The sequence below is a fragment of the Biomphalaria glabrata genome, chromosome 3 (genome assembly GCF_947242115.1).
Source record: "Biomphalaria glabrata chromosome 3, xgBioGlab47.1, whole genome shotgun sequence".
Classification (NCBI taxonomy): domain Eukaryota; kingdom Metazoa; phylum Mollusca; class Gastropoda; family Planorbidae; genus Biomphalaria; species Biomphalaria glabrata.
Genome location: NC_074713.1, coordinates 9366708 through 9391978, shown reverse-complemented (window position 1 = coordinate 9391978; position 25271 = coordinate 9366708). Strand labels below are relative to the sequence as shown.

The following is a 25271-nucleotide window of genomic DNA, read 5'->3' as shown; positions in this document are numbered from 1 at the left end:
TGGATGTAGCAAAATATGTAGATCACAGCTAGGACTGCTTAGCCGCATGAAATACTGCACTTCTTTATCTCTGGACTCAAAAACAAGACTTTTTGTTATTTATCAAATATCCCAGTCAAAAAAAAGGTATGTAACATCCATATATAAAATATCCCAGTCAAAAAAAAGTATGTAACATCCATATATAAAATATCCCAGTCAAAAAAAAGTATGTAACATCCATATATAAAATATCCCAGTCAAAAAAAAGGTATGTAACATCCATAGATAAAATCATCCTGACTTCCACCATTTCACTTTTCAAAAGGAATAACTCGGGGGACAACTCCTGTGGTCCATCATGCTATCTAATAAATGGATCAATTTCTACTTAAATACAGACTACATTGTCCTAATTAAAGTAGAACTTAATGACAATTGTTGGTTTGATACCTGTAACTTTTAACTTTTTTTTGTACAGACTACATGCAATAAAAAATAAACTTTATTGATCAAAGAAGCTGTAATCAAACTTAATATAATTTTTTTTTCAGTCTTTGTTCTTTATATTATGCTTCTATTTATTTATGGTTCTTTTTTATGTTACTGCTGATGAAGATGAGTTTGTTTCATCTTTGTATTGAAACCAATAATTGTTCATTTATTTGAAAAGATTTGTTTTACAAATTTTATATATATATATTTTTCACAAACATAAATTTTGTCATTGTTTTGTTCGTTGAAGACTTTTATTTTAAATAATAGTCTCATATTCCAGTTTAGGGAATATTGCATGCTTTATTTGTGGCCCACAAAAACTTATTTACAATACTAATTTTGTCCAGTACCACAGAGTGAAGTCTACAGGGATGTGACTGCTCTGTCTAATTTAAATGCCACATATTGTTGTAATGTTTGTATCTAGTGGTCCACATTTTGTTACCAGTACTTTGTTTTGATATTTTGTCTATCTGCAGATGTGTTTATGTACTTCATATAGACCTGTGTTTCCCAATGCTATCTAGTTCAATAAAATATTGTGGTAGTGCTTAATTTAAACCTGATCAAATGCTTGTTTTATCATTTTATATTTTTTTTTTTTTTTTTTTATTTTGCTAATATTTTAAATTTATTAATATTAAAAATACTCATGTTTTCTGACAATAAATTTCATTTTATCAAATGTTCTTGGGCTGTTTCTTTCTTTCTTTTTTTATTTCTATGAACTTTCCTTAGTGACTGTAAATATAGTTTGTCCATTGTAATATTATTATATAATGGTTGTCATGATGACCACTTTTGTCATCCGAGGGGCCGAGGGCTTTGCACTGCATTTTTTGTGTTATGTAGCTTGTGAGACCTAGTTTTGCTCAAAATGATTGGCTGCACATTGAGCAAGCTATTTCAAGTAGAGCTTGTGTGAGTTTTTTTCTCTGGCTCTTGTCCTCAGCGAGTTTTGTGTCAGTTCAGTTGTCACAGCGTGGCGCCATGATGATATCTCATTTGCTTCCATCTCCCAGGTGGCAAGGTCCATGTTGAAGGATCTCGGGGAGGCTTTTGGGGGTGTCCCTGAAGCATTTTCTTTTACCACCTTGGGCTTGCTTTTCATCTGTAAGGTAGCCTTTTAGGGATGCAGGAGTTGTTTATTCTGCAGATGTGGCCTACCTATAACATGGCATGAACGCTTGTGTATGGGAGAGCGAAGAACTATCAGAGCATTTGGCAGCATGAGATGGGGTTCTCCTCATATTTTCAGCTATGCTGACAGATGCAATCGGGAATAATAATAATCTTTATTATCTGTAAGGAAATTTGTTTTACAATTTGTGCATTACACCAAACAAAAAACATTATAACTATAAGAAACCAAAGTGTACAGACTCACTCATAATTTACATGTGACAAAGTTTATATTTATCTACTACATCAATGATTGCTTCCAGTAGGAGTTGAAGCTCCGAGTTAAAAAACGATCAATGCAACTAAGAATGAACCCCTTTTTCTCTTTTTAAATAATGAGTCTGGCATCTTGTGATTGCTCGCCTGACATTTTCTTCTTGTTTTTAATATTTTTGTCTTCTGAACCACAGTGCTCTTTTTTTTTTTTTTTTTTTTTATAGAAGAGCCATATTTTTTTTATAACACTTTGAGCTAACGTGTTATGCTTTTGTTAAAGAAAAGGTTTAATTAGTCAATAGTTTACAGATAGGCTTACTCATGTGTTTCTTTTGCCTTCTAGTAGCCTACGTGTACATCTACCTCCTACCTACAGATTCAGTGGATGTTATATAATTCTACATTCTGTTAGTTCTTTTTAAATTTCCTTTACTCCTCCATGGTTCCAGACATTGAAGCTGCATTTTCATATCTTTGAGCTCCACATATAAATTCAAGCTCAAACTTTTCTAGACATTTTAAGATATTTAGTTGATCTTATCAACTTTTTTGTCTCCCTTAAAATCGTATAACTTCTGAATCTGATCAGTGTGTGCTATGTTAGATGTGTTGTCAAACAAAATACAAATGTGCTTACAGTCATACTGACACTAACTAATATCTTTTACGTCGTTTGCTAAAACATTTCTAAACATTTTAACATGACAGACGTACTTTCAGCTATGGGCTTTATATACATAACATTTCCATCACATCATGGAAATTCATTATTTAATAAAGACTCGTCACAAAATGTCAAATATTTTGCTTTTATAGAAACAGTCTGTGCAATATCACCTTCCATTGTTTTTCTTATTTACATCAATCATAGAGCAACGACTTCCTTGTCAATAGTATTTCTAGCTGGATGCTCTTTTTCAATTTTCCAATCCAGATAAATTCTTCATACGTCTTTTAATATTTCAATATCGAACCTAATTTCAACCACACTTTAAATTAAGTGACAAATTTCTATTTCATTTCAATACAATTAGTTGAAAATAGTCCACAACAAAAGAATACAGTTTTTTGCTATTAAGTGATTAAATCGTTCCTATTAGGAAGCATCTGAACCATTCTTTGCACTTGTTAAGATGAAAAATTCCCTAAAATATTCAAGTATATCATTCGACTGACACATTGCCTTCTTCTAGAGCTTCTTTAACGGAAAAATGAAATAAAATCATAATCATCAGGAATCTCAATGACCTATAATTTACTTTCCAATTCTAAAAAAATTACATTAATTATATGTGATATTTCAATATTATTTTTGCCTGAAGAATGTCGTCATTTGTTAAACAGTGACTATTGGTTGGCATTCTGATATTACGGTGCTAGCTACAAATTCAACAGATTCAATTAAAAACATTTTTAAAAAAATCAAAGCAGTGTTCATATACATAGATGCAGCAGGTATACATCTGAAAGTAAGGTTTCACGTTTTTCTTATGTAATTAAATATGATATAGCATTTAAAACCTTTTTGAGGGGTACAACAACTGTGCGAGTATTAAAAAAAATGGATTTAAATCAAAAGACACTTTTAGAACAGTTTCCAGCTCAGTCTTAATGATTTTTTTTTTTCTAGAAAAAAAAGGAAGGGGGCAGCATTTTAAAATTCCGCACGCAGGTAGCCACGACCCTCTTGGCGGCCCTGTTTAGACATGATCTTCCAGAGTCATTCTTTGCTTACAGAGTTAAATATTGATAACAGGTTGATATTTTTCCTAGAGCTGCCATAAAGGTCATGTCTTTGGTTCCATGTTCTTTTAAGAAACCACACTGACTTTCTGGTAGTAGGCCCTAGTTCATATTCAAGATGATGCATTATCTAATTTAGTAGCACAAGTGTGAGGATTTTTCTGGCAATGGAGAGAAAGTCCTCTGGTTGTCACAGAGTGTTTTTAAGAAGACGTGACTTTATTTAGATTTGAGGTACATTTTAGTTTCAATAGCTAATCTCTCTACCGCTTTAAAATTACTATTTTGCTAACTTTCTGAATTCTTTGTAATGGCAGAGTATAAATACTTATGAAACTGGACTGTAACATTAAACATGTTAAAACAATATTTAAAAGCTCACTTTTTGTTTTGTTAGGGGCTTGCAGTGTCTAGTGCAGATAAACCAAGCAGATCAACGAAATCCAATAACACTGGCAAAAGGCTGAACAATCAACATAAGTTAGTCGACGCTGATACTGAACAAGTAGTTTAATAGCAATGAAGGAACCGTCAAATGTCAGCTATTTCTAAGGCATCATAAAGTAATTAGTTTACATTGGCTGATATTTCTCTCTGCCTAAAGCTTAGTCTTGTCTTTACATTGTCTCTAAGTCAAAACTTCTCTAATTTCCGAAAGAAATAACAAATTCCCAATAAGTTTCAAATTTTAAAAAAATAATATTCTTCATTTGATGATGAATTTGTTTGCAAGTAAATAATTGCTTTCTCTGAAGCCTATATTTAAAAAAAACAACAACTTTCTAATGTTTGGGAAGTCTTCACTTTTAATTTCCCTTGTTTGGTAAAAAAAACAACTTTCTAATGTTTGGGAAGTCTTCACTTTTAATTTCCCTTGTTTGGTTAAAAAAAAACAACTTTCTAATGTTTGGGAAGTCTTCACTTTTAATTTCCCTTGTTTCGTAAAAAAAACAAACAACTTTCTAATGTTTGGGAAGTCTTCACTTTTAATTTCCCTTGTTTGGTAAAAAAAAAAAGTGAATGATGATGTGGATCTATCCAGTGCCACTTTTCCCCATCTTTTAGTGTCAATTTTGAAGACCTTCATGCCACATTAGCATACATCAGTATACCTTAAAAGTGGACGACCATCGGCTCTCCTGCCCTTTGTTAGTGCCTGGCATGCTTCATCTTAGAAAATGATAACTAAAACAGTTAAATCCCACTAACTGTATATTTGTATAAGGCCTTTATGAACTAACAGAACACAAAGGACATTTTTTTGGAGAAAAATATTTTTAATACCAACTTATCAATAAACCAAAAAAATGGAGGTACTAGTGTAGGTACATAAATTTGTAAAATTGTTTTTTTCATATACTAACATGATGGTTGTATAAAAACAAAATGATACAAAAAAAATAAATGATTTTAAGCCAGTTACGAATGCTCAAGAAATGTCAACAAAACAGACAACATGTACTTTTGTAATAATGATCAACATTAAAGGTTATAATGTAATTTTATCCACCAAGCCATCATCTGTCACTCCGTTGTAAAAAAAGAAATTGTTCAGGGGAGCATCTTTTTGTGAAACAGCCTGAAATGTACAATTTTTCATTATATCAACTAGAACTATTAGACACAACTCAATCAATTGTCCTCACTTTTTTTTTTAGTCAAACAGCTCTGACAATGTCAAGGTATTAAATAACAAAAATAGTTCATGTCAGTGTTTAATTATTCCAGTTAAAACAAGTGGGCTTTACTTAGATGAGGGAGGGGTGTAGGCCTGCATACATAAGGCTGGTAAATGTGGAGTTGTCTTTGACAAAAATGCTCTAAAAGACTAGCTCAAGAGATCTAGCACATCTTCAGTTGAAACAATGAGAATGAAAAGACATTTCTTTGCTCCTGATGTAAATAATGACAGGTTGGCTTGAGAAAAGGAAGAGGGGAAAGGCAAGGTACACATGTAACTGGTTTGTTTAATATAACTCAATTAACAAGCCTGCCAATAATGCTATCAAAATGCCTATAGACATGCTGCTTTTTTACACTTTTATTAAGAAATAAGCAAAACTATAAAAAAAAAATTAGGAAGAAATTTTAGGAGGCTGAGGATTCTAGGAGTCTTTTCATTTGTTAGGAGATTTGAGGAAATTTTAGGAGCGCTTTAAAACCTTAAAACAACTCATTTGTTTTTATGAATACAAAGTAAATTTGGTTAATGGCCTAAAAAAAATTATTAAATGTTTTACAATTTGCATTAATAAAGAGACAAGTCATTCACAACTACCTCTATAAAATTGTGCTTTGATGCTAATTAATGTAAGAAATTATAAATATACCTTAATGATTTCTTGACCAAGGATACCACCAACTATTGCACAAACTGGACTCAGTTCACCAAAACCATACCTAGTAAAACAAAAATACAGAGCAAAACAAATATATTAAAATTATTGTCATTTATAAATGTGGTTTTGAAAAGATGTTTATCTTTGTATGTAAATAAAATCTAACAAACATTTACTTTAAATAATGTTTCACCAATTATTGAATTTACAAAAAAGCAAAAGCAAATCTAACGACATTTATATTACTAAAAGACAAAACTCTAAATCCCTTACTTGTAAAAGTCTTCTGGAATAACTTTGGCAGGAACACCTAATTTATTTAAAAGCTGTAGGCGTATATTTTGTAATTCTTTAGTGTCAGCTTCAAGAGATGAGATACAAGGGCGTCGACCATGCACTTCTAAAAACTCTTGGTAAACTAGAAAAACAAAAAGATAATAAGGTTAAAAGGTAATATTAAATTCCTAAACCTATATCCAAAGGCTGCATTGCAAGAAAAATAGCAGGACTATTCTTTAAAAAAACAATTTTTAAATGCAATTATTTTTCCAGCCAGTTTTAAATTATTCCATTCCCTTTTTTTAAACTTTTATTCTGGACCAAAGATATATTTAAAAAACATCAAAGCCATCTTTCTCCTTGGGATAATAAAAATGTCATGAATGCAGTGCATAGTAAACACAGATCAATATTGTCTCTGCTTTACACAGAAAGGCTAATCAATGCCAGACCTTTTACAGACTCAACAAATGGTCAAACCCACCCTTCAGTTACTAGGTTTATTGGTAATGGACTTTCATGATGAATCAGCAAAAGGCATAGTACAGTGCAGAAGACAACAGCTAATTCATGCAGCTGATTTTCATGATAGACAGCTTTATGCCTTTATAAAGTTTTTGTCTAAGGTCTGTCTTATCAGGAAAATTACTGTAGACTCTATAGTGTATTTATTTATATATGCCTACTTTGGTACATTTTCCTTAAAGTGTATTTTGACACTCTACTAGCTACTGTAGCCAGCCAGCAATAAATGCAAGACTGTATTTTCTTTTTTACCCTCATTCCTGATAACCTGGCATTAACACAAGCTTTAAGTGGCTTAGATTTTATTTTTCAAATTTTAATTTGCTTGACATGCTGTGGCTATCACAAATTCATGGAAATCTTTATGCAGAATACAGTGCTTTTCCAATATTGCACTTGAATTAAAATGTTCAACCCAACTTTCCACTAATGATATTGAAAAACAAAACAAACCTAAACTATTTTTTTTTAAATGAAGGGCAACTTTTTTTTTTAAATTCCAGAATTGGAATATAACTTAGAAGCATATTTCATAGAGATATCCAGGCAAGTCTAAAATAGCTACCCCAGTACTGTCAAATAAAATTATAATAACAAGTATCTTAATCATTAAAGAGGTAAATAAATAACTGAATAAAAAAAACATTAGTTGGTTGATAGTGTTTTGATAAATCAAGGTCAAAGACTGATATCTAGTATTCTAAAAATTAAGCACCTCTGGTAATGAAAAATGTGGATGGTGTCTGACGTATTTTCTTCTGCATGGCAGGTGTATCAGCTGTCCAGTCAAACTGTAATTCATCTTCAAGTCGGGTGAAGACAATTTTCTAAACAAAACAAAACAAACATTTTAACAGTTAGCTACTACACATATATGTCAGTAATGACATAAGAAATGGTGAACAAATATACACGTGAAGCAAGCAGTTGTTCAGCAGTTGGAAGGCCCAGCAGAAGATCATAGTGTATTAGTAAAGTTTTCCTATGAGACTTAAAGGTTCATAGGACAGTTCAAAAGCCAAATCCTTTACTACTCTACCACCAAACTATAACATTGATACAAATTATGAATAAATACATTTAATGAATAATTTTCACAAAGTTTTTATTTTAAATGTATTTTTGTTGTTGAGCTGTATGCTCTTAAAAGTTTGCTGTTTTTTTTTTTCAGTTGTTCACCCCTGCCATACAGAATGCTCATTATCAAGTAGTAGTAAGGTCTTCCTAAGGTGAATTAAAATGCGAGATTCAAATAGGATATGATTCACAGTTTCATAAGGGTGGGCACAGTGTCTATGGAGAGGTGGGTCAATAAGTAACAATTTTTTTTAACTCACTTTTCTGGTTGGCAATTAATTGCATACTTACAAAACACTGTATCAGTACAAAATGAAAAAAAAAAAATTAACATTTTCAGGAAAGAAAAAATAGTTATTTTTGTTAGTTGTCCAGCTGGCTAATGTCATAATATCCAAAATTTCTAGCCTAATTACAGAATATAAAAATGTATATATATTTATGAAATGTTTAAACAATTCTATTACTAATTATTCTTTTTACTTTTATTTAAATAATCAAATTTGTGTGCTTTTCATTTTAATTTTAACTACATTTCTTAAAAAAGATCTTAATATATAAAATGGCCTAAAAAGAAGTAGGTCACCTCTTTTGATGTTATTGTTTTTTCTGTTGTCTTTGACTGTCCTTCACCTTCCTTGGGTTTCAAAACCTTCACCTCTCTTAACAAATAATAAATAGTTTTTAAAATTTGATCATACAATAATAAAAATTATTTTAATAAATTACCATCACATTACAACAAATATGAATGGAGTGGTCAGACATATTATGGCAGAGTTAGATCTAAAAGATTTGTTTTTTAATAATGATCATAGATTTTAAGCCTCATTTCCCCGAAATACATAAAGGCTTGCTGCTATTATTGTGTTTTTTTTAAGACAACTAGTTTTTATGCATAATAACTTAGACCTCTACAAAGATCAGTCCCAGGCAACTTCCACAGCCTATTCCCAGCTGGTGCCCACAGATATTAAATCTTTAAAGAAGGAGTGATGACGTTAGAAGTGGACGTTCTTGTTTTCGCTTTCCCTTTTCTGACTTCCATCATGGCTGACTTTGGTAAACATGTTTCAGTTGTTAAAGAATGTATGTCCAGTGAATCTCATATGACTTTCAGTCACCACTTCACTTATGGGAGGAGTGCCCATGCGGGATGGATTTCTTTATATCTACATGTAGCTAGTATTCCTAGGATCCTTCTCATTCATTGCCTATGAGACACATTTAGCCTCTTTTTAACTTTTATGGATGACTTCCACCCAAGCGAAGGTGGCCCTTGGGACAATGATTGTATCGAGGAGGTGGATCTTGGTGTCCAAGCTAATTGATTTCTTTGGCCAAAGTTTTTTTTAAAAACAGCTTAAAATATCCATATCAGGCATGCACCATTGTGCCTTTTCTATTCTTTTCAAGCTCTGTATAAAAATGTTAAGGAGTTATTAGTTGACCTTTAGCCAATATGCACACCTTTGTGTCTCTAACAAGGCTCTTCATCATCTCTTGAATAAATTTAATCATGCATAATCAGTACACTATTATACTATCATTTTCTACATCCCAATGGTAATAAGAGTAAAGAAAAAATAGCCGAGCACTATTTAGTTATTTGGATCAATAAAACAAATATTATTTTATAGCCTGATGATACAAAACAACTTACTCGTGTAAATATTCATGAGTTCCCAGGTCAGAGAAAGTGAAACCATAATATCCGTACACGTCACCAGCAAAGAATTTAATGTTATTTTCAAAGCAGAGCTTATCTAGACGGCAGAGCAAAGAGGGTGGGCAACAAGTCGCACAGATGACATCAAACTCTTTAAAGAAATTGTCATCCTTTCCAGCGGGGTTGTTTGTATCTGTGGTAACTGTCACCATTGGGTTTAACAGTTGTGCATTGCTTGCGCTAGCTTCTGCTCTCTGAGTAGAGGACATTACATTAGTTAGGAATAAAAATCTTAAACTTATATGTAATATGTATATATTAACATAATATAAAATTACAAAAATATATTTGAATGCAGGTAATATTTTGTCAGTCACGAAACATCTTTGTTGAAAATTGATGAGTGTAATGGGTAAAAATAACTTGAAATGTGCTAGAGACTTCTAGATCTTAAAAATAAAACTTTTAATTTTTCTCCCTCAAAGGTTTGAGAGAGTTAATTTTTTTACAAGTAATTAATTTACCCACATACCCATAAAATATTTGTAATTAGACAATAAAACTAAAACCTACATTTTGTCCTGGTGCTACAGTAGACACAAAGAACTGAGACATCTGGTCTTCTTCATCCACCTAAAAATGTATGTATATATTTTAAACAGCATTTTTTTTTACAGTACATCGACATTCCTTTCTATAAATTATCAACACCAGCTATTAATTCAGTAATGTAAACCTGGATGTGGACTGCTAGTTCTGATAGCATCTTTAAAGGGGGGGGGGGGGGGTGAAAAAGAGTTTTATTCATGAGTACTTGCTTTAAAAAATAAAAGGTTGAAAAACACAGCATGAATTCATTTTCTTTTAACAATATTTAAAAATCTAAATATTGTACAATTTATATAATTATTTTTTTTAAAGCATGAATTTATATTTAGACAACAGAATAATTATCTAAATTTTTACTGACTGGATTATGATCCATTAATGTTATAGCTTTAATTCCAGAAAGAATAATATTTTTGGCAACTTCTGCTCCTAAACCTTTCAATCCAATTAGAAGAACACTGGCAGCTCTTAACCTGTAAAAAAAAAAAACATATGTAAAATCTAGACTTGTTCTTTTTTAATATATACATTATTTAAGATACACAGACATACAATTCTCTCTCCATTCAGCAATGCTTTCTAGGGGAGCATTGTTCAGGAAAGCCCCAGTGACAATCATTTTTCTGTGTTCTGAGTTTCAGAAGCATCCTCCTGGTGTCAACAACACACTTTTTCTCATAGAAAGAAGCATGTTAAAAAAGGTCAAATTTAAAAAGTCTGGGACAGGCCCATACATAAAGCAAAGTAAATAAAGAAGAGGTAGCACCAGATATTCGAGGTAAATATTCCTTACCTCTAACAGGCATATAATCATCATTAAGATCAACTTTGTATTAAGTGAGACCTCATACTTTTTTTTTAATGCATTAGTCCTAAAGTAACATTTAATGAAACCTATAAGTATAACAGTCTTGAGAAATGAAACCATTCCGACATAAAACAGAGAAAAATTGAACTCTAAAAATTCAAAAGGTTTGGACTTGATATATATTGTTGCAAATGCTTAAAAATTTAAAGTTCACTCTAAATGGGGGTGTATAATAATACTGTATTACACTGTATACATTTTTAAAAGTCCTACTTACAAGATAAAACAACATCTCTTAGTACTCTTAAACTCGATTGAATAAAAATCATTCAAACATAAGATTAAAATTGACCCTTCCTTCTGAGCGTCACCATCATCATGTTCATTATAAAATCATTATACTTACTTCATGTCATGACCATTTCCATCATAATCCTTGATCATTCATGGTGATCATGTCAATGAATCATGCATTCATGATATCATCCAATCATTCATGAATGATGTGATGATGATGACTTTTGACTTGATCATTATTATTATTGATTTATTCATTGATGATTGATCATTTTGATGACCATCATCAGCCAGGCATCATCATGATTTCATGACTGACTGACATGACATTGTCATCAGACATTCATTTGTTTCATAATAAATCTAATCACTAGATCTATCATAATGAATGATAATGACAATAATTGAATAATTATAAAGTCAATAAAGAATCAAATCATGAAAAAAAATAATTCAGAAAATCAAAATGAATATCAGTCTCACTCTCAGTCACAGTCAGTCTGATCAATTCAATCATCATTTCTCTCGTTTACTTTTTACAGTTTTATTTAGCCATGAAAAAAAAAAGACTAGGTCTACATTCTAGAAATCTATATCTACACTGGTGACTATATCTAGATCTACCTTCTCTGTGCATCCAGACCCCAAAGACGTATTTGTCTGTCATATAATTCTGCTTCATCCTCAGTTATGAGATCCATCGACGATTGTGAATCCATTTTAGCTTTTTCTTTTAAAAAGCGCTCGAGTGTAAATCTTTTTGTTTCGAAGATTATTTAAAATCTTTATACTGTGGCTATTAGTATTAGACTTGCTCTTGCTAAGTATAAATTTGATAGAACACAATAACAACAAGTAATAATTTATGTTGTATTTTTAACAAAAAAATGCAGATTTTACAAAAAGGTTAGGGAAATAGTAACAAAATCTAGCTCTAGATTGAATGAATTTAAAAATAGGTCTATGTATTAATTTAAATGCCAAAGACCTAAAAAAGAAGTGTTAATATTGATCTAGTCTATATCTATATAATTTACGTAGAGATAGATCTAGAAATGGGGGACGTCTTTCTTGTTTTTAACGTTACTTTCACTTTACCAAAACCAGATTCGAGTATTTCAGCAGCTGCAAGCAGCAATGGAAATGAATGACACATCAAAGAAACTGGTAATCAGTGCTCTTCTTATCTTATCGTAATCTAGACGCTATATATATTACAGACGTTACTTCAAAAAAAAAAAAAAAGAAGATGAAAATTACGACTTCAGCATTTCTTGTGCCAATCTGAATCTTATGACTTATGAATCTATTATCTAGCCACTAGATCTAGTCTAGGACTAGAGTCTAGTAGTTACTAAGGACTAAGTTATTACTTACTAAGTAAGTTAGTAAGTAGAGTGAGTTATGAGTAGACTTTGTCTTTGAAGAGTGTAACTGTAGACTGTAGACCCTAGTCGACTCAAACTAAGTTCAAGTCATGCACTTTAAAAAAGTCTTTTATTCTTTAAAAAAAATTAATACTTTTATTGCATGTAACCATGACTATGTATTACAGTAAGTTTGTAACATGTTAATAACAATAGTTATTGATTATTGTTATTCTATTTCAAGTTATTAATATTCAATATAAAAAAGATATTGTCATTAATTTATAAATTATTGTTAATCAAAGACAAAGTTAATCAATTGATTCAAATACTCAATTCAATGATTAAAGTTAAGGCTACTTAGTGCCTTAGTCTAACTAAGTTTAAGCAAAAGGTAAACAAACTCTTCTAAGTCGTCTAAGTCCTTGGTTTTTCTGGCTGATTCAAGCAAGCCATTCCATTCTCTAATGATAGTGACTAGGGAAAACGAGCACTTGTTTAAATTTGTTCTAGAGTATGGACTATGGAATAAGAAATGTGCCTCTTTCTTTGTCTTTGTGTCTTTCTGAGTATTTCATTAGGTTTTGTTTTTCTATTTTTGTAAATTATGGATCCGTGTTTTATGTATTATAGAATTGAAGCTACTTTACTTTTTATTCTTCTGCCCTGTCTCTTAGGTTAGTGAATTTACTAATGGTGTTACTCTATAGATATGCAAGGTTCTGAAAGGGGAACTTTTCTTTTTCATTAGTTAGATATATAGATCTACATAATTATATCTCTATTAGTGTATTATATACTATGATATAGATCTACCAGTCTTTATAGATCTAGGTTATTCTAGAGATATATTATTTTATTTATATAAACTATACTGTAATTTATAAGATAAGTGATATATGATAAGATATTGCATTTATATTAAAATATTATTTTAGAGTCTATTTTAAATATATTATTATATATATATCTAGTTTTAAGAATTAGGAAGTTTTCAATTAAGATCTATTTTTAGGGTTAGATTTGCAAAGTTTAGGTCTAGACTTCAACTGCTACTGTTTTAAGCTTATAATATAGTTCTGATTCTTTATTTCAGAAAGACATATTTCTCCTCCTTGTTCCTGAGAATGACTGTCCACTCTCTGAAGAAGACCAAACCAGAAAAAAGGAATTAGTTGAATTTTTTGAGCATTTAAATTTATACTCAAGAAGACTAAATGGTATGTGTAACAATAAGACTTTATGGTATTTGACAAGAAGACTAAATGGTATGGGACAATAAGACTAAGTGATATGTGACAATAAGACTAAGTGGTATGGGACAATAAGACTAAGTGGTATGGGACAAGAAGACATATTTGTCTGTTTAAAAAAAAAAAATAATTTTGTGTCAGTATAGCAAGACATGATTCTTAGTTTGAAAAAATAATAATTCAATGTTATTATGACCTATGACACTGGTTTGTAGTCTGTTTCTCATAAAAGCTTGTATAATTTCAGACTATTTCCATTGCACTAGCACCAACAATTTTTATGAATTAGTTCCACGCTTTCTGCATCTTCTAAGAGAATGTCTTCTTACCCATCAATGGCAAAAAGCACTTAAGTTGATCACAGCTTTATCTAATGAAGCAAGGGGACAAGACTCTACAATGTGGAAGGTACGCTAAAACTATCACTAGATTTAATCAGGAATACATTGAAAATATGAAACATATTCACAACATAAAAAGGAATTGGAATAATGTCACAAGCATTAAATATTTTACATTTTCTCTAAGTACAACATACCAATGAAAAATTATTATTTTTAAAAATCTTTGTTTCATTTGTCAAAATGTTTATTCATTTTTTTCTTAAAATTTAACCTTGGTATGTAATTTCAAAAGAATAACTATAAAATTCAATACAATCAATAATATTTTGATGTTAGCAATTTACCCACAACACAGTCATTGCATAGATTAAGTATATACAGTGAAAAAGGTTGCAATATAAACAATTTAGAGCTCTTATAATATATAATTGCTCATTTTTTGTTCCATTTCAGGTAGGACTTGCCTGTTTATTTCAAGATGAAGAGAGAAACAGTCGCCTTATCCAGCAATTTGTAAAGTATGCTAATTTCAACACACAAGAAGAAACATATAGATTTGATTACTACTATTATTCATAAATTAAAATTATGTCTTTTCCATCAAATGTAAATAGTTTTACCTTGTCATAAATTTGTCCAGTCAGGTTTACATTCTGAAGGGACTTGCTGTTGTTGAAGTCATGTTGGATTATTTGCTGTTCTTGATACTGAAATTGAACATTGAAGATGCCAAAGGACTTGTGCAGGTACTTTGATTCCATAGTTTACTTTTGTTAGTTTTTTTTTTTTTGGCTATTTGAACTATTTGTCTTACTTGTGATTGATTTTTTTTTACTGCCCTTGAAATTGTTCTTTTTCCTTTTAGTTGCATATTCTTAGAAATAATTAATTTTTTTTTTTTAACATTGTAACTAATTGAAATCATTACCAAATAGGTTAAAAAGCTGTATCAAATTACAATTTGGCATCGTCACTACATGCATTAATTGTGTTTTGTTCAGGAGCTGAAGCTTAAAACATTATTTTGTAGTCAGCTGACCAATGAAAGAAGATCCATGGCACATACTTTGTTCTTTGCTTACCAAGGCTTGGTATTGTACGTTGAATGGAAAATGGTTTTGATGAAAATAGATGATGAGGAAATGGAAATGGGTGAGTAGACGACTTTTGTATCTGATGGGAGAAATAGGAAAAGGTTTTCATTTATGTATCTTTTTCTTTGTAATTGTTCTAATTTAAACAATGTTTAAATGGATGATGTTGTACTAGACTGTTTCTGTACCAATATGTTTCATGCTTGTCTTGTAGACCTTATATCTCAGAAGTTGTCTCAGGGAGCTACTGCTAACTCTGCTAGAAGTATTGCGGACAGAGCTGTAGAATATTTAATCACAGTCAAAGATTTGCCTGGCATTTGGGATATATTTATATCAAGGATAGTTGAGGTCATCATCCATTTTTTCTTTTCAAGTAGAATAAAATACATCTTAATTGCTTTGTAACTTAAAGTAGTATTTTATTTTTTAAATCTCTTCATTGTTTTTGTCTACATTAACGCTATGCTCTGAAATATTTATCTATTGCATATTTTGTTTGTTTCATCGTGAAGATATATGAATATTATGGAAATACAGATGAAGCCAGAGAATTATTAACTTCTTACAGAGACAGAAACCCTTCCAATCCTAATGCCCACTTTTACTTGTACAAGTTTGAAATGAATCAAGATGAAAACCCAGAAACTCGTCTAGATTGTCTTAAGGTTATTTACGCTTATTCTTCAAGCAAATATCTACTTTTTTTTTACTTTAACAAAATCTGTCTAGCTCTAAAAACAAAATTCTACACACACACAGAAATATTTTTAAAAAATTAACATAAAAAAAAAAAAAAAGAATTTTCCTGGTGGGCCCTTTACTCTGTCTAATTGGCAGTTTTTTTTTTTTAAAAAGGGTCACTTAGTCTCTCTTCTTATTATTAAGAAATGTTTTAAAAAATGCTGGTAACCTTTGATCACATTGTGCTGCACAAGTAGTCCTTTGTAAACATTGCATTCTATCATAATAATAGTTAGGAGGCGGCTGAGGGGTAAAGCTCTTGGCTTCCGAAACCTGGTGAAGACTGTGGATCTTTGATTTTGGGATCTTCGGGCACCTCTGAGTCCACCCATATATTGGGTACCTGACATTAGTTGGGAAAGTAAAGGTGGTTGGTCGTTGTGCTGGCCACATGACACCCTCGTTAACCGTAGGCCACAGAAACAGATGACCTTTACATCATCTGCCCTATAGACCACAAGGCCTGAAAGGGGAACTTTACCTTACTATAATAATAGTTGTCTTGGAAAGTTGAGGTGGGAGATTCTGGACCCCCCATACACACTTGCTGGCCTCAATATTTCCATGCTTCTTTCATTTTCTTTTGTATGCTTTTTTGCTTTCAGCAAATTCTGAGGTTAGATCCAAGTAATGAACTTTGTTTAACATTGTACAACCTTCTCGGTAGGTAATACTAAATACTGACCCCAATTGATGATTGTAGCTAACCACAAAACAATATCACACATACAAAAAAACATAGCTGAATCAAAGTGGCGCTCAAATGTACACCCAGACTAACACAATCCTGTCTCAGCTTTTTTTTCTTACCTTATATCTACTTCATTGTATTTACTTGGGATACTTATTTAAAATCAGTTTTGAGAAATTGCAGAAAAATTCAAACTATCAACTTCAAGTAACAGTATGCCAAATTAGTAGCTCAATTTATATAACAAAATATTCTCAAATTGTATTTTATTTACATTTAAATTTAATACAGTATACAATTTATGTGGAAATCATTTATTAGTTGATCAATTTTATCTGATTATAATCAAAAATACACTTTTCCCCCATATTTTTTCTTATCAACTGGTTGACTTAAGTCAATCCAATGTTACATGACTTATCAAATATTTTATTTAACTTATAGAGCACTGAAATTGATAATTGTTTTAAAGTGAGAATTAGAGCTTTGCTGACTTTCGTATCCTTTAATTTTTATCTGAACCCTCAAAACTAAGTGACAAGTCTAAAATGTTTGTTTGATCTGGTTCTGATTTAACAGAGGAATTCTTAGAGCCTAGGTCAGTCGTCTACTTGTTTGACTTCCTGGACTATGAACATTGTTGCCATAATGAATATGTCTGGGAAGCACTAGCAGATAAACTCAGCCAAGTGAATGACAAGTAAGTAAGATGTTTACTGTTCACCAAAGTTTGTTCACTTCATAATGTTTGTGCTTTTGTATGATCTCTACAGGAATGTAGAATTGAAAGACAAAAATGTAAGACAAAGTAAACAAAAACATGACAATACTAAGTCTTTTATAGACATTGTTCTCAATTCTGAAGGTAAAGGATGGCACAGTTGCAACCTACATATTTCGCCTCATTGAATGCAGACAAAGCCAGGGCTTTATTTAAGCTCTATTTTTGTAGCCTGTGCCTGTCTTCAGCAAGGGCTCTCCTTCTAATAATATCTATATTATATGAAAAAGATTTCAAACCACACAAAAAGCTAATGTTTCTTAACAAAATTACAATGGACCTCATTCACCAATCGCAAACAAACAACATTTAGCCACATGATAATATTTATAAAACCTCGAAAAAAACGTATCACGTGACAGCCTTAGTGTATTACGTAATTTGTATAGAAGAGATAGAGAATCACGTGGCTAAATGGTGTTAGTTTACGATTGGTGAATGAGGTCCATTAGTATTTCAGCAAGGAATGTCATTGTAATTTAGTTTGTCATCTCCAATACAATAAAACATAAATACATTCTTGTTTATATATGTGTCTCAATCTTTCAGCCCACTTTTAGCTGAGATTGTTAGAGAACAGTGGGACATACGCAGAAAGTGGTGGCCTCAGACCAGATTGAGTATAACAACAAATCAAATTAAAATATCAACCAGATGCCAAAGTCTAATTCAGAGAGTGAAGGATAGTTTGTTATGTATGGGTAAGTTGTAGTTGAATGAAATGTATTAATGTGCGGCTTGTAATAGTTACCAAGTCAAAAAAAAAAACAACTGATAGCACTTCGCAAGTTAATATTCCTAGGCTATTTCCCTTTGATCACTGAAATATCAAAAACACCTATTGGTGTATGAAGAGTCAGATCAATAACCCAGAATCAATGAATGTATTGTTCATGCTACCTACTGTTTGAAGTTACTCTTTACAAATTTTGTCAAATGTAAGTGAACTAGGAAAGTTTTTTTTTGTTTTAGAAGTTAACTACACCTTAGTCTTATGAAACATAGTACTGGTAATTTAATTTCCAGTCGTTATTATTAAATAGTCTATACTAGTGCTACCATCCACCAAAGTAATAAACTCAAAAAAGATTTACATTACACTAAATACTACTTTGGCTTGTAATAGTGGCACTTCTGGTCAACTGTTTAACAGAATGTTGTGTTTAAGAAACAGAATGATGCTTTTTTTTTTTCGAATTCTATTGGAGACTTTAGTTTATGTTGGTAAGAAATTCTTTAGTGTTTCTGGTTTACAGACTATAGGAAGAAGTAAAACTATATGCTTTTTAAAAGGCCTACGTGAAACTTGTAAATTCTGTTTGAAAGGGTTAGATTCATTATTTTGGTCAGTGTTGGTGACAGCCTTATTTGGGTATAGGGCTTTTGAATTAAGACTAAAAAAAGTATTTATTAGTTCATAAGAATACACAACTTTCTTTGGGGAATGCACTGCTATGTAGTTTCCACATCTTCATGCAGTTATGTATGCAAAAGAGCTGCAAGTGCCAATACCGTTTGGAATCAGGCTCAGCCAGAAAGTAGCAAATCGCTCTCCTGAATTTTCATCAGGCTTGACTCCCAAAGCTTTTCTAATATTTGGGCATAACTGCAAAGGATAGAATTTAAAGTTTTCTTTCTTTCATATGGGTAGCCAGCCATGGCAAAAAAGCCCCTCCTGGCTAAAACTTACTAGTTTAAGTGTCAGTTACTTGCCTTTTTCCTATCATCTCCATCTGACCCAATATCTGAGCTATATGTGAAAGCCAGGAGTTGGGCTGGTTGACAGTGGCTTGTGGAAACAGGTTTATACATTATAGTTTCTATCACTAAAAAAAAAAAAAAAAAAAAAAATTTACTAGTAGTGGACATTGATTAGTTTGGTCAGCAAACAAATCATTCAGTCACAACTGATGGACACAAATTGTTTCTTTTTTTTTTCTCCAGGAAATGATAAAACCTGATCTCCCAATGAAACAAAGAGAATATGCTCTCATCAGCTAAGATGTGTGATGGTTTCAACCTTCTTTACTCATGGTAATACTTCGAACTAAAATGATGTCACCAGATAAACCTTGGTGATGAAGACTAAGTAACTCACAAATACATTATTATCTGATGAAAATGTCAATATGATTTAAATGTAAATAAAGTGAACACTTTTTCAAATCTCTGTTGCAAGCTGGCATCTAAACTAAGTTTGAACAAAACAGCTGGAAAGAAAGTGTTGTATCACTTTGTGGAAGTGTTTTAGAATACATAACCATTCAACTGATTACTCTGCTTGATGTTAGCAGCAGGTATTTCATAAAATGTATACCACAAAAGAAAAAAAAAGGCAAAGCATTTATTTTCAATCTTATTCTTCCAATTGACAAATTGAAGTTACAAATAAGAATTTCAATTCCTAAAGCAGCTAAATAATTGTCCTCTTTCATAACCATCATCGCCCAGAAGCCATAATTGCAGCAACACCTGCAGATAATTAACAAACATAAAAAATGAATATATTGGAAATAATGTACAAAGTACAGATTGAGTTGTAAATGTAGATCTGAAACTTACTGTCAAATGAGATTTTCTCTGTGATGTTTTTAGTTTTGATATTTTCTTCTTGATTGGTGATGAAGACATAGCCATCTAACATCTCAGTCCAACCATACTTGCTGATCCACTGACTGGAATGAGCATCTGGAACAAAAATATATTTTATTTTCAGTGTTTAAGGAAGATCAAGCCTAGATATTCGAAGTTGTTAGATGTATTTATTTTGAGAAGAGAGGGAGTAGTGTGTCATTGTTTCAGAAAAATCTATTAAAAATTTGAAATAAATATTGATTTTAACTGGGTTTTTTTTTTGTTTCTTAGATATTTATCTCACTTTAAATCCATTGTATTTTGCATGCCATAAACCAGATGCACGTGAACTAGCCCACAAATGTAAACATACCGGAGATATTTCCAAGCAGTTGTCTCAATTTTTCTTTTCTGATAGTCTGGTAGGTTGATGCTACAACATGACAAACAACTGTTTGCAGAAAAGGAAGATTACATGAAAACAAAATGTTATGATGCATAAAAAAATAAAAACATGCTAACATAAAAAAATAATAATCTTAAAAAAAAACAATGAATGCATCTATAACAAAACTGTACCAAGTTCTTAAGATTACACTAAGTCAAATTTAAAAGCGTGTTATTATTACAGCAAACTAAAAGATTTCTTACATTTGCGAATTGAGTCTTCAAATCCAACAATGCCAATTAGTATATCAGGATCTTCCTCTAATGCAGCCTAAATTAAAGAAAAATGAATATTTAAAAAGGGCTTTTGTGAATACCATTGAGACTTCATCATTCATACCATTACACCTCATTTGTTCATTAAATTGTTAAACTTACGCTTTGTTGTTAACTAATGTAAGTTAACTACTTGTTATTAACTATTCAGTTGATTGACATGTATTCAATGTTTAGCAAGTCACAGTTTTATATGCTAATACGCTAATACTTTTGTTCTGGTTTACACTGTTCAGGTGGGGGGAGGGAGGGGGGGGGGCAGGGAACTCAATGCAAGTATATACACCCCTCCCTGACAGTTGGGTTGACGAGAAATTATTTACTGATTCATGCTGGTGTCTCCTCTCATTACATATAAATGTTACATCAACAGGCATGTGTAATTTTTATTACCAAAAGACACAAGAGCTAACAACAATCATTATTTTCAAAATAGAAATATGTTCTTTGGTATTTATTTCTAAATGTTCCATCATTTAGGTAAAAATAAAAGACTTTTGCATGAGTTCACAGCAGAAACAAATAACTGAAAAAAAAAAAATATTTCTATAAAATATGATTTGTTTAAAAAAAAAAGTATTGATCACTTACCCAAAACTCTTGGAAACTGGCTCTCTCTAATAAATTTGCTAACCTCAAAACTTTTGATACAGGCTCTTCATTTAACTGCGAACAAATTAAAACTAGATAAGTAAATTTTTCAAAATACACACAAAAAGATCTTATCTCAAAGTTTTTCCTACATTCTTTTTAGACTAGACACACAAAAACAATTAGTTTATTAGGTTGAGGTTTTCAGGCACAAAATATTTAGAAATATGCCTAAAAAACATAAAATATTCACAAAGCCATTTTTTATTTGGTCTTTTTAATGCTAAAGTTTTAAGCTGTGTTCCTCAAAGAGCCCAAAGCAAAAAAAATTTTTTTTTAATTTATTGTGCATCATAACAATGTACAAAAAAGTATTTCAATCAGAAGAAATTATTCTGACTTATGAAAATCAATAAGAATCTTCTTCAAATCGTTTTAAGTCAAATTTTTGCATAGACTTCTTGTGAAAATGGTATAAATTTTAAAGGCCCTAATTAGAAAACAAAACAATATGTCTCTTACTTAAAATATTTAAATTTTTAAAATATAAGGACTGGCTTCAAGCGACTTCCATGTTTGAGATATTGCCAGGATGTACCTTGATCAAATGTTTATTTTTTTGTAAATAATCTTTAACAATATTTAATTTTTAAAAATGACTACAAATTGTAAACATTACCCTGGAAGTTTCAATAAGACATTTGCATAAAATGAAATCTGAATGAGGAAGATTTGTGAGAGCCTTGAGTAAAATCAAAGCAGTTGGTACTGGCTGGTACAAACTTGGATTGAATTGATATCTGGTAGAAATACAAATTCTTTGAAAGTAAGAACATGTCAACCTTTAAATACAAGTTTATTTCTAAGAGAAAAGGGTATATAAGCTAAAAACATATTAAACAATCACACTATTTTCCAGTATTAAATCTCACAATTTTAGTATGGCCAGATTGGCTTCTAAGTCGTATGTATTTTCACTTGCTTGCATGTCAACATATCTCTCAAGAGTATGTAGGTTCTCTGGATTGTATCTGAAATTATACATTAATACATTATTATACCCTGTATAGACATAGACTATAGATAGTAGAGTGATAAACTAGAATTTATATAATTATAAATATATATAGATCTAGTCTAGTGAGATATCTTAAACACTGAATATGGTTACCAGACACCCAGAGAAGAACAAAAAGAAGGACAAAGCCTCACAAAGGAGAAAAAAAAAAAACAAGACAAAGGATTACGCTGAAACATTTCAGCCAATCAAACTCAAAGGCTGTAGACTTGACTATTTTTATATTTAGCATCGCAACTTTTAGTAGACATTTTAACATCTTTTCCCAGTTGTACATCATTAGCACAAACGTACTTGTGGAACTTCATGCATGACATTTTTTTTCACATTGTACATTGTGAGAAAAATACCTTTCACTGGAGGATGTATTTCCCTCTATTGCCCAACATGCAGTGATTAGCGAAAACGCCTTTTCAACTTTGTTATTATGCCTCGGAATGCAAAATAAACACTAGATAAGATCTTTATGTATAATTCAGTTTAAAACTGCAATTTGAAGAATTGGTTCTTTAAAACATCCCTAAAAATCAAACACCTGTTCAAGAAGGAGGTTGCGAAAAATATTGTCAATGGACCTCATTCACCAATTGTAAACAAACAACATTTAGACACGTGATTCTCTATATCTTCTATACAAATTATGTAATCCATAAAGGCTGTAACATGTTACATATTTTTCATTGTTTTATCAATATTATCACTTGGCTAAACTAAATGTTATTTACGATTGGTGAATGAGGTCCATTTATAATAAATTATAAGCTGTCTATTGGTGAGTTTTTTATAGTTATATTAATGCAGAAGATAGGAATAATGAATAAATGATGTATAATATCTAGACTAGAATCGTCACTAGATAAGATTGAATTATGAAAATGTTGGATAGGCCAATAATCTACCTGCTGAACAGAGGACAGAACCCCAAAAAAAGGAGGACACCTGGTAACCCTAACACTGGGTCAGTGCCTGTGGCTAAGTCCCTGAGTGGGTGACTGAACAGTAAAACACTTCAACTCAACAAAGACTAAGAGAAGACTGACTAAGAAAATTAGTCTTAGACTAACATTAATAAGTCGTCTAACTTAGTTCTAAAGTAACTAAGTTAACTGTTAGTTAACAAAGTTAATATAGTAGTTTATTTATTTCGGACATTACATGAATTCGGACATTCGCTGTTTTTTGTGGTCATTAAATAATTATTTTAATATGTATTATAAAACTAGCGCACTGTATAATGTGCTTGTCCATTTCCCAATGATTCTGACCCAATTTCCTTCCATTTAGCTGTCTTTTTATGTAAGAAAAACAAATTTCAAATTTGTTAGTCAGGTTGTTGTTTTTTTCCTATGTTACCCGGATGACTTTACCTCTTCCTAGAGTTAAGACTATATTTTTTGATTGACTCAGTCTATACTAATGAGCCCGGCAATATTTATTCTGTTTTTGGAGCTAATTTATTTGATTTATAAGCCAAGTTTTCTAATTCCATACCAAAAAAAAAATTAATACGGTGTCCGAATTAAATTACGATTTTCTTACCAAAATTTATTTCGGACAGCCAGTTTTGGACATCAATAAAAATGATCTTATATTATATTTGTTCGTTTGTTGTTATTATTTTTAAATAGAGAATAAATGGGCGAATGTTTGGAGTGAGCTTGGTACATTGAATGAAGTTAAATGCTTAGATCTAGACCTATTAGATAGATCTAGATTTATATAGAGAGAATATAGAGGATTCAGTTAGGCAAGAATGGCTATCGTAACCTGTAGGGGCCTACTATACTACAAAAGATCATCTGTATTAGAAATTTATTAAATTAATAAACAAAAAAAAAACACAAACATTCAACACACATCTAATCATGCAAACCTCAAACATTCAACACACATAAAATAAACAAACATAAAATAAGTCTAAAAGTCGGTGCAGAAATCACTATTCCAGTGACCTATTTTTGGTAGAATAAGTGTGTTCATATTTTTATTTTTTGTGTTCGTATTTATGCATAGTTTGAAAACATCGTAATGATTTCATGTGATGGGCTATGCCTGGGGATCTTAAAATTTAGTTAATGTTAATATAGAATTAAAATCTGAGTTTATTGATGCCTAAATATAGAGACTGTCCGAAATAAATTATGGTGTCCGGAATCAAATAATGTGGGTCAAATGTGTCCGAATTAAATGAAAACACACGGCCTCTTTGACCTTAAATATAATCACAAATATAGGTTTGGGGAACAAATATAAGTAGTCATCCTTATTCTCCTTTAACTAAAGAAGATTTTGATACGTCATTTTCTTTTCTATGTCAAACCATTGTCAAATAATGCGCTGTCAAAGTCAAACTTTCAAATTTGGGCCTATAAGTGTCCGAATAGCATAAACTACTCTAATTAGATCTAGATTGAGATTCTAATTCAATAATTCAAAATAATTGACTTCGACTAAACCACACATTCTATTTTTAAAAACAAAGAAGAAAAAATAAAGAAAAGGTATTGAAAAGAATTTAAAGTAAACGAAATTTTGTAAGGATTTTATTTTTAGCATATTAGATCTAGAAATATAGATCTAGAATTACCTATCGATTCCTTTCAATAAGGTAGCCACGGTAGCTCTCATTGCTTCAGCCATTTTTTTTTAAAAAGAAGCCAGATTTTGTAACGGACCAGTGGCGTTGCAATTATCTACAATTTACTTATTATTTCTTTTACAAGATTTTAGAAGCTCAGATAAATTTGTTTACAAAACTAAATAGTTTTAGAATGTATGATATAGATTTAGATTTAAATAAAATTTATTTG

General features: G+C 31.1%; 3 protein-coding genes across 3 annotated transcripts; 1 reads left to right on the top strand and 2 right to left on the bottom strand.

Annotated features, from left to right (window-relative positions):
• Positions 1-4874: 4874 nt before the first annotated feature.
• On the bottom strand, positions 4875-12003 carry LOC106067859 (SUMO-activating enzyme subunit 1-like). The gene is made up of 9 exons (XM_013227130.2): positions 11846-12003; positions 10478-10589; positions 10081-10140; positions 9502-9761; positions 8425-8500; positions 7477-7588; positions 6231-6375; positions 5949-6018; positions 4875-5197 (listed from the first exon to the last, which is right to left on the bottom strand). The coding sequence occupies exons 1-9, from the start codon at positions 11938-11940 to the stop codon at positions 5108-5110; spliced, it is 1020 nt and encodes a 339-aa protein (XP_013082584.2). The 5' UTR covers positions 11941-12003; the 3' UTR covers positions 4875-5107.
• Positions 12004-12252: 249 nt separating this feature from the next.
• LOC106067861 (TATA box-binding protein-associated factor RNA polymerase I subunit A-like) lies at positions 12253-20330 on the top strand. The gene is made up of 12 exons (XM_013227132.2): positions 12253-12388; positions 13685-13808; positions 14089-14249; positions 14639-14703; positions 14826-14931; positions 15187-15337; positions 15494-15630; positions 15795-15947; positions 16629-16686; positions 17294-17414; positions 18045-18196; positions 19440-20330. The coding sequence occupies exons 1-12, from the start codon at positions 12359-12361 to the stop codon at positions 19454-19456; spliced, it is 1275 nt and encodes a 424-aa protein (XP_013082586.2). The 5' UTR covers positions 12253-12358; the 3' UTR covers positions 19457-20330.
• On the bottom strand, positions 19839-25159 carry LOC106067857 (eukaryotic translation initiation factor 3 subunit K-like). The gene is made up of 8 exons (XM_056023268.1): positions 25049-25159; positions 22316-22414; positions 22063-22183; positions 21384-21458; positions 20721-20787; positions 20443-20520; positions 20058-20183; positions 19839-19967 (listed from the first exon to the last, which is right to left on the bottom strand). Exons 1-8 carry the CDS (start codon positions 25099-25101, stop codon positions 19936-19938), a joined length of 651 nt encoding a protein of 216 aa, XP_055879243.1. The 5' UTR covers positions 25102-25159; the 3' UTR covers positions 19839-19935.
• Positions 25160-25271: the final 112 nt, after the last annotated feature.